This window comes from Narcine bancroftii, chromosome 2, assembly GCF_036971445.1.
Source record: "Narcine bancroftii isolate sNarBan1 chromosome 2, sNarBan1.hap1, whole genome shotgun sequence".
Lineage (NCBI taxonomy): Eukaryota > Metazoa > Chordata > Chondrichthyes > Torpediniformes > Narcinidae > Narcine > Narcine bancroftii.
The window spans coordinates 157,707,687-157,718,323 of NC_091470.1; the positions used below are offsets into that span (position 1 = coordinate 157,707,687).

At 38.5% G+C, this 10,637-nt stretch overlaps 1 protein-coding gene across 3 annotated transcripts in view; it reads left to right on the forward strand.

Moving 5' to 3' along the window:
• capzb (capping actin protein of muscle Z-line subunit beta) overlaps positions 1–9,989 on the forward strand; it is a 115,573-nt gene extending 105,584 nt beyond the window's left edge. For 2 of the 3 annotated variants that reach the window (XM_069918847.1, XM_069918846.1), the window contains exons 8-10: positions 1,977–2,053; positions 3,509–3,619; positions 9,261–9,350. In XM_069918847.1, coding sequence (XP_069774948.1) covers positions 1,977–2,053; positions 3,509–3,611 — 180 coding nt within the window. In that variant the 3' untranslated portion in view covers positions 3,612–3,619; positions 9,261–9,350. Of the gene's footprint in view, positions 1–1,976; positions 2,054–3,508; positions 3,620–9,260 lie in introns of all 3 variants that reach the window. The other variant, XM_069918848.1, reaches the window with a different exon arrangement.
• The last annotated feature ends 648 nt before the right edge of the window (positions 9,990–10,637 follow it).

The window sequence follows — 10,637 nt, forward strand, 5'->3', positions numbered from 1 at the left end:
TCCTGAATCCTATCACTCCTGATCACTTATAACCACAAAGAAATTAATTTCTTAATCGTATTTAAAAATCTAGATACATTGGGTATCAAGTCATCTAAGGCAGATGGCTCTGAAATATTGCATTTTAGATCTGGTTTGAAAATTAGTTTCCTTTTTTGGCCTCATGTTACAGAAAGGTAATGGTATATACTGATGATTTTTAATGCAGTTGAAATATTAATCCAAATGTTTGAATACAACTAGTAACTTGCTATCAAGAAGAATGGATGGCAAATGGTCTCACTCTTGGAGATTTGGTGTAAGTTAGCTGTGGTGACACTGATGTAGATTTCTTGGAAAGGAAATGGAAAGAGGGATGAAAGTTGATGGATGAAATACATGATTAAAATTTGACCAGAAAAATAAAACTTGTGCTCCCACTGGACAAAGACTATCTGCAAAGAAGGATTACAAATGTTTTAAACCATCAGGATAATAACTTTGTTTGCTTTCATGATGTGCAGTCTGGGAGGGATGACATCACTGTGGTTTGCCTGTGTTCTGTAGCTGTGCTATAAAATTTTCCACAGAATTCTGGCTCATACACAAAACTTATTTATTATTTTATGAGCCTAAATTCTTGGGAAAGTTCAATCGCATTGCTCCAGAGCCCCAATGAAATTGCACGGGAAGGACTAATAGTGTTCTCTGGTGGCGAAGAGAGGTTACTACATGCCATCTCTGAAAGTAGATTGAATAACTAGAGAGCATGTTACTTGTAGCCACAGGAAGTGTCATATTTGCCCCTGCATCTCTTCCTGCACCACTATTCAGGAACCCAAACAGTCCTTCCAAGTGAAGCGATCTTTCTAAAATGGAAACTGTGTGCCAGTGAGAGGCTCAGAATCAAATGTTCGAAATCTTCCAATTAAAGTAGGAAATATTGAACATCCAGATCAATGCTCTTCCCTGATTTAATCGTTTGAAGGGTGAAAAATTAAATGGAGTGGAGTATCAGAGGAAAACAATGGGAAATTTGATGGCTTGATTTTTTTTTTAATTGCAGAGAGGAAGAGATCACAAAAAATTGTCCTCTGTATTTATAATCTGTTTAAAGATGGTTTATTGAATAGTGAAGTAAATTAATAACAGGCAAGAAGAGATTCGGGGTTTAATGTATTAAATGTTGGAGTTCAATGAAACGGAGTTGATATCCCTTCAATTTAAATACCTGGATGAAATACCACATGTGAAAGGTTTCCAGCTCATTGGTGCTGTTGAATTTTCAGATTACAGCCATTTAAATTATCATAGAGGTTGGGGCCTTAACAGTGTATCTCCAATTGATGTGAGCTTGTTCTGTTTCCCTTTTAAAAGATTGAATCTGAAATTAAAAATATTCAAATTACCTTGGCCTGAAATTGCACTGTTTTTATTTTCTTTATTCTTCAATAAAAAAGCACTTAAGCAATTTCTAAAAATATATGCTGGTTCTTGCAGCCAAGAGATTAGATGTCTTGGTTCCTGGCCATCTAGGGGGAGGAGGGGGTGGGGAAAAACGGGTGGAGGTTCAGTAGTGTGTACTCCTGAGGCTTGTTCACTCTACCAGACAGGCTTGCCAATGCACAGAAAAAGTCCGTCAGATTAGAATTTCCAATCACTTTGGTGTGTGCTCATGCGTAGTTCTGCTCTGTTTCTGCCTCTTGTTGCATAGAAGAAGAGTTTATGGCTGAAACCAAATCAGAGTGTTACCATCATTATGTTCGCCTCTTGAAATATTTCTCATCATGGGAATTGTGGCACCTGAAACTTAGCATCTTCGTGACTCCACCGAGCTGATGCAGTCAGTTAGCCTGGTGGAACTCTTGGAAATAGTTCCATTAAATACTGTGCCAAAAATAAGGTTTATGTGGGAAAACTGAGGCAAATCTATTCATGAGAAACCAGTCTTTGTATCTGACTATATGAATTATGCATCTTTTCATTATCTGTCATAGGATATGGAAAACAAGATCAGAAGTACACTGAATGATATCTACTTTGGGAAAACAAAGGATATTGTGAATGGACTAAGGTAATGTAGGAAATGTTGTTTCTGTGTGAACTTTGGATAAAAAAAATTCTTGCTTCAACCGTGTTGCAGCTTTAATTCGGGAAATCTGCCCGCAACTGGCGATGCAATTAAAAATCAGTGTTCACACTAGGAGGAGTTTAGAATGTCCAAACCCAAAATTTTGTATTGGCAGTAGATCTTAATTGGAGGGGAGGTGAGAAGTTTTAGGATGAAAATTCTGGACCGTGGGCCAAGGAGGCTGGAAGCTCGGAATAATGTGGCCAAAGAACTGGCTCGACAGCATCCTGGTGTGACGTGCACAGAAACCTTGTGTGTGCTCAGTGATTGGCAAGATCATCAATGAATGTTAACACAAGAATGAAAAGTTTACATTGGAATCGAAAGTACCAAGGGCAACAGGAAAATATCACATGGTTCGGCTTGGATGTTGACAACTAAGGGGTGGAGCTTGTGATAGGGCCAAACTCACCGGCTTCGTTCCCTTTATTTAGCTCAAAGCAGTGTAGAATGGAGCAGGAAGGCAGCGCTATCCCTGGAGATGTTGATATCAAAGATTGGTTGGGTAAAGTGCAACCAAATGTGCTCATTTGTGGTGCAGATTGGCAAAAGATCTACAATTGGAAGTCTGTCTTGCCAACCATGTCAGAGGCTTGGGAAATGATGAGATCTAGAGTCACAGTCACACATGTATCTTGGGGACAATAAATGACTAACATTTTATCTCCTGGTTCATGTGTTAGCTGCCAGGAACACAATTTAAGAGTTGAGGTATATTTTCAACACATTGTATAATTTTTGGTGTTCATCGACAAGAGGCAATGCACCTGGTCATGAGTAAACATTTTGGACTATATTTTTGCCACATTTAATAAATTTGACTATTCCTAAACCTCAGAAGGGTGTGCGTTCTTTAATTAATTTAAATTTATACGGTGATGCCTCATATATGATTCGGATATCTCTCTTCATGCCAGCATGGTCCCTGGGCTTAAATGGCATTCTCCTCTCTGTATATTTATGTGATCTATAATAATAATGTGAGGTGATTTTTGCCTGCCCTCCCAGTAGGACACAAGTTCCAGTTCACGTCGGTCTTTGGTTTGAGAGTTGATGTAGAATGGCAAAGAAGAAACCTTCCCTGAGAAAATATCTGTCATTGATATCCATGCCTAGTTTTTAAGATGGTGTCCTGTTATTCCATTTTGGAGATATCATGGAGGGAGGGTGGGAAACAGTGGTTGAAGTGTAATATTAAAAATGTTCAATATATTTCAATGAAGGAGTTTCAGCTTTCATATTCTTGAGCGTGTTATCCAAAATGGGTATATGAAGGATGCACCAATTTAAAGGTTTCTTTGTATCTCACGGTTTTATTGATCTTTGATGTTTATTTTTCTGGATTACATCTCTCTTTTTTTCCTTGACTGTTCATGTAAAAATAAAACATTTTTATAGATCAGTTGATGATTTACCAGACACCCAAAAGCTTAAGCAGTTACAGAGGGAACTGTCTCAAGTACTGACCCAGCGCCAGATCTTCATCCAGCCTGATAATTAAACGCCCAGGTATCTGCCTGTGAGGCTTAAAATGTGATTAACCACAACTTAACTGGGCTGAAATGGCCAGCCTTCATCATTGCATGAACTCTTACTGGTAAATCTAACCCTTAACCCACCTTACTCAGGCCACTCTGCTTTTCACTGCAGAGTGAACACAACACTTGAACACATGGTCTGTGATGGTGCTTTCAATATTCTTGGTTCATGACATGCAGATATGTTGAAAGTTTGTGTGTATGTTAAGAGCTTTTATAAGAACAAACTGAGTTCTGAAGGACCTTGCATTTGATACACATCCACGCTTTTAACCTAATGACTTCCATTAGTGAACATTCATTTTTATGGACTGAGTTGCATTTTTTAAAAAAAATGTTTGGACAATTTGAAGTGCAAATGTCATCAGTCCTGCCACTTTCCAACCAAGGTTTTTTAAGTTCAAGCTTTAATGGCAAATGTATTGACCAGCGTATAGCAGAAATTTGTTGGCATTGCATAGTTAATGTGACAAGAGGAACAGTGTCATTCTGGTCTAGGGCCATGTTTTGTGTTCCTGAAGTTGGAATTCTGGTCTATGGCTGTACTTTTGTTTCCCATCTCATGATTTTGTTGAAAGGTGTCAGGTAGGGAACAATATTTCCTCTACAGTTTGTGTTCCAAAGGTCTGCTGATTTCATAGTCCACATCACAGTTTGCATAAAGAACCAGGGAGTGTATTTCACCAGAAGGTAACAGATTGAAAAGGCACGAAAGAGAAAAATAATTATACTCTCCAGCTTTGCTGGTTCTCCTAAAGAGATCAAGTTATAATTTCAGTCTTCTTCCTATTATTTAACTTTTCATGTCGTTATGGTTTGGTGTGCAAGTTTGATTAGAATTGCATTGCCCATTTGAGGCCATTGCTAATGTTTATTTTTATAGAACGGTCATGTTTATGTTCTTGACCAGTGTTTGTTTAGTAGAGAGAGGAGGGATGGACTCCTCAGAATAACTACCGATGATTAGTGAAATGAAATTTTGACTCTGAAGGAATGATAGAGACCTCCGACATATTAATTCACATTGACACTGAGCAAATCGGTCAGAAGGACGTGGGGAAATACTGTTCATGAAGTGCATCAAAATATTGCAACTCATATGAATGTAGCAACTGTGAGGCGAGGAGGAATTCCTGCGGGTGTTTAACTGAGGAATGAGCTGCTTGCTGTTGCTTCGCACAATGTAGAAAAAAAATTGTGGGTGGTGGGGGATATCTAACGAATGAAGTAATTGTTGTGCATGGCATTTAAACTTCAAAGTGTTAAAGACTCAGCACGAAGGGTTCTCAATTTGTGACAGTCTACTTACAGAATTCTTCAAAAGGTTCATGTTCTGTATTTCAAAGTGAATGAATATTGTACAACCCTGTGGCCTTTCAAGCCCCTGAAATGATCACTTTTTAGTGGTGATGAAAACGTTTTGTTGTTCGCTTTTGACTTTTGAATAATTCCCAATGCTGCACTGGCATGCAGAAACCACTGCAGCAGCCCCGCCCTGGTGCATGTTGCTGTTGCATGGACACGGATTGCCAATGCTCGCGTCTCCGTCGACATTAGTTTAGTTATGCTCACTTTGGAACTGGCACATCTGATCAGTGTTTGTCATCTCCAGATTCTGTTTTGAGAGATTTGTGCCGTCTTTTACTTATTTAGTCTTCTTGCATCATGCTCCCTTAAACTTGCAATTCAACATTCCCTCTTAAGCCTAGGTTTATTCCCAATGTCAAGGAGTGAATATTGGCCAGTCTTCTCAGCTATAGAAGTACCAGTGATGTGATCAGTGCTTAGGATAATGTGAAGGGGAGAAGGAGTTGGTTGCTCTACTGAACAGGGGAGCAGCATCCACTCTATTCAAGGGTAAAACTCAAAAGTCTGCAGATACGGTGATTGAAGTAAAAAGACAACACTGGAGAAACTCATCAGGTCAAACAGTATCCTTTATTGATCAAAGATACAGAACATAGCCAACGTTTTGGACTTGAGCCCTTCATCAAGGTATGAGCAAAATGTAGGCAGGTGCCTGGCGCCAGACTACTTTCTGCTCACGCCTTAATGAAGGGCTCAAGCCCAAAACGTTGGTTATGTTCTGTATCTTTATCTTAACCACATAACAATTTACCATACGGAAACAGGCCATATCAGCCCTTCTAGTCCGCACCGATTTACGTGAAACTCCACTACCCTCTCCCGTGCCCATAACCCTCCAACCTCCTCTCATCCATCTACTCATCTATTCTTCTCTTAAATGACAGAATTGACCCTGCCGCAACTACTTCTTCCAGTAGATCTTTGCTCAATAAAGTACACTGTTTGACCTGATGAATTTCTCCAGTATTGGGCTTTTACTAGACAATGTTCAAACCTATTAGATACCAGATTGAAGAGTATTTTCTCTCCCTAGCTGTAAACTTGTTTCTTTCACAATAAGATTTCAAAAAGGACTGATATTTGTAAAATTGCACGGGAAACATTTCTTTTTTTTGGTGGAAAAGCCTTGAAGTAATGAACCAGTGTCAGGATTCCAGAGAGTGTTTCCGAACCATTCTTCACAAAAGTCCTTGGGTTAATTTGGGGCATCCATTGATATCAAGAGAGTGTTATTCTGTCTGAGGTGCAGTTCATCGGGTTGTCAGCTACCATTTCTCTACATCAACCACACTGCAACCATAACCATAAAATGTGGTGTGAAACTTAATTTTATTTAAAACAGTAAAACCCCTGGTATCTAGCACCTATGGGGATTAGTGGATACCTGATAAGTGAATTTCCAGGTTGCTTGAGACTGCGTATTGTGTGAATGGAGAGGTAATGGTGAGATGTGCCAGTATTAAACCAGTATTTTTTACCTGTTTATTTTCTGCTTTTTTTTTTTTGCCAGTTGCTTGTATTCTGGATAGCAGGGCTTTACTGTCAGGATGTAATATGACCTGTAGAGTTGCATTATTTCCCAATTTACATCTATTTGCCAATTCCCTTGAAACAATGTTCAACTCTCCATTCCCCTTCCTAATTACCTGCTGGACCAGATTGTGAGCTTTGTTTTGTGTTTATCAACTCCCATAATCCCTCTGTATGGTGACATTTTCCAGACTCACTCCATTTAAGTAAACTTGCTTTTGCATTCTTCCTTTCAAGGTGGATGACATCACATTTCCCCACATCACACCTGCTAACATCTTGCCCACTTGTTTAACCCATCTTTGGCTCTATGTTCTCCAGTAGCTCATTAGGCCACCTGTACCATCAGCAAACTTGGCTACACAACTCATTCACAATACTGGATGGAAAGACTTTGGATTACAAGTCCATGATCATGTGGCAGCACAGTTGGTGTAGCGTTTAGTGCAACGCCATTACAGTCCCAACGTTCGGGACCAGGGTTCAAATCCTGTGTTGTCTGTAAGGAGTTTGTACTTTCTTCTCCAGTTTCCTCCCACTGTTCAAAATGAACCAGGGTGTTGGTTAATTGGGTGACTCATGGGCCAAAATGGCCTGTTACCGTGCAGTATGTCTAATAAAATATAGTTAAGACCCCAGCATGGATCTCTGAGGCACCTTATGTGTGACTATGGATCCTAAAATCAACCATTTTCCCTGTTCTTTGTTAGTTGGTCACTCCCCAGTCTGTGCTATTGTGTCCATCTCCCATCCTAGATGCTCCGTGGAAGCCTTCTGAAAATCCAAACAAGTTGAACCTCTTCTGCTCCTGATTTGTTACATTTGCAAAAGAATTTCTAGTAGATCTGTCAAATGTGGTTTCCCTTTCATAAAACAATATTGCCATTGCTTGATTACACTGGACAATGAAGATTTTGATTTTTTTTTAAAGATATTTTTATTGAAGTTTAGAATAATACAATTTACAAGAAAAAAAGAAGAAAACACCCCAATTAATTCAAAACTCCGACCACTATACAAGGTTGGAAAAAAAAAACAAATGTATTAAGTGATGGCAACCTGGAAATAGACAGCACAGCATCTAAAGTTAAGACAACCCTAAAACTTTAGAATATGATAAATGGGCCCCATGTCTTTAAGAAATTAGTATTTGAATCTTTAATGGCATATCTATTTTTTTCTAAACTTAAACAAGACATAATATCATTTAATCATTGTGTGTAGATAGGTGAAGTGTTATCTTTCCATTCAAATTTTGCTTGTTGATCTCTTTTGGGTGAATTTTATGGATTTTGCACTGCAAAATCACCTTAAAATTTTCCTCATCACATAACCTATTTTGTGATTTCCTGTCTACTATATTGCCCGCAAAGCAAACTGATTAGGTCAGTCGAAGCATGCCAGGGCATGCACTCTGTGTAGGTGCTATTCAAATGTTGTCTTAGGCCTGGGCTTGTTTAGTCAGGATAGATGCAGACAGGCTATAAAGGCAGCTCACATATATAGATGCTGTGCATTACATTGATTATAGATTGAAGCTTATTGAGGCACATGTTCTTGATATTAACATAATGAGTTACTAAACAATAGCATTTATTGTCTTCAGGAAGATTTAATACAGCAGAAAATGTCTCATTAATGTCACACAGTTGTGATACATTCTGTTACATTTATACACTTAAGGCTCAAAGACACAGCATGACTGCACTTATTTAAGAAAGCCTATGAGCTCTCTTTTGGTACTCTGAGCCAAATTCAGTAAAAGTTCATTTAACATTTCTCCAAGTTTCTACATAATGTACCAAATCTGAAATGACCTCTGTGTTCAACTTGAAGCTATTTATCATGTTTTCCCCCCTCCTCCCCCCCCCCCTCCAAGAAGCAAACATTTTAATGAAAAAAAATTGTTGTCCAGTGTTATCTTGTTTTTGGGAGGATTGACAAGTTGGAATCCAAGTGGAAAATTTCTCTTTGAAGGGGTATCTGCAGCTGGGGGGCAAAGTTTTAGATTAAGGGATTCACCCATTTTAGATGGGGTGGGGAGGAGCAGTTTATTTCTCTCAGAATCATGAATATCAAGAATACTGAAACCCTGAAAACCAGAGGCAGTGTAATTGAATATATTCAAGTGGAACGACAGATATTTAAACTCCATGGGTGTATAGGAGAGAATAGGGTAGTGATTATAGGGCCTTGTATCCTCAATGGATTCCATGATGGACCATCATTTTCTGCTTTCTTTCCTTCGCCTCTTAATCATGGTGTTATATGATAGTTCTGTGTGATCGCTTCAGAATCTATGGAATTTTGGATGTAACCCAGATATATTTTTCACTTAATTGCCATCTAAGTGAGATTTAACAGTACAAAAGAGTGAATGTTCTAAATTGCCTTTTTAAAAAAAAAAGTCTGCTTAAGACTCATGCAGTGGTCTATGCATCCACTGCAGATCAGTGGAATGGGAACAATGTAAGAGGTGAAATGGGAAAATTAAATGCGCACTGTAGGATTCTTCAGGATGCAGATGAGGAGCATGTTGATATCCAGGAGAATGAAACCTCTACACTCGAGATGACTGTAATTGCACCATGCCCCTGAGCTGGCTCCATTAGTTATCCTTGCTGCTGTTTAACTAGCATCAACTTTTTTTTTCCCACAGGTTTGATTCTCACAGCAGACTTCACCTGGTTAACTATGGTTCATTTGTTTCGCAGGTCTGTGGTGTCACTTGCAGACAGATCAAGCCAGGAAGCTCTGATAACTAATTTGGCAGAAGCTTTGAAGAAGAGGCAGCAGCAAAATTATTGATTCTTCGAGCTGACTGACAGAAGCAAAGTTCTGTCCGCTTCAGTTACATTATTTTCTTATTTCTTTGTCTCTTTAATTCGCCCCATTTAAAATTTGCCTCAACTTTTCTCATTCAAAAGCCATTCTAACCCTGTCGGAATTGGATAAAATTACTATGTTTTAGCTTTAAACGACACAAAGCTTGTTTCACAATCAATTGTGAAGAACATTGACAAAAAGGCATCTTGTACTTGCACTATTTTTGGTCACATTGGTTAACACAGCACCAGCCTAGCAGTTTTTTTTTGTTGAAAGACACTGGTTACAATTTGTGTAAAATGTAAAGCGAGGAATAAAATCGACCTGCACACAACTACGGTGGGAATGGAGACCAGAGTTCACTGGAGCATCATGTTACAATAACCCGTTGTGACTTTGCAAGGAAGAAGGATTGTATGTTCAGTATTGTACTATAGAGAAGATGTGATTATAAATTGTCCTAAAATTCTACAAGTTCTAACATATTGCCTTTAAGGTTTTCCTGTGTCAATATTTTAAAGAATGCAAGGTTTTTTTGTAAAGCTTAAACATTGAAATATACATCTTGTACTTGAACCTCCAACCTAAAATAAATAGAACTAGAAAAAACGCAACAAGCAGGATTGTGTTAATTCTGTTGCTTTTAAGAAATGCATCTCACTAGTTAAAAGAAACATGTAAATAAATGCCCACTCCAAGCTTCTTCCACTAAACAATTAAATTCTGACTGTCTATCTTAATTCTATACTTTGGATTCCTGGCCGAATGTTTTAAAAAAAATTGTACAACTTGTTTCTGAAAATCCCTGTTATCTTGGTATCCACTGGACAAAGAGAATTCTATTTTTCTATAATTTGTTATCTGGACTGTTTAAAGCTGTTTAAGGGTTTGAACAATTGAGACCGATAGATCCTACAGACAATGTCTTTGGATTATTGGGGATGCTTCAAAGTATTACCAAGTAATCTTCATTAGGATTGTAGTAAGATTGACTTTTGTTTTAAATATTAAATTTGTCTCCACTATTTGTATATTTGTTACCTCACAAATGATAACACTGCCGACATTCTGGTTATTTACAGCAGCCATTCTCATTAGGGGCTGTACAGACCCCCTCCCCCAGAGGCCACGGACTGAAATCATAAAATATTTTGTTTTGTATGTAGTCGGTAGGAGAGAAGTACAGAAGAAACCAACTAAACTTGACGTTTCACAGGGAAGAGGGCCCATAAATGTTGAGCAGTGTCTTAAGGGGGGGGTTGAGA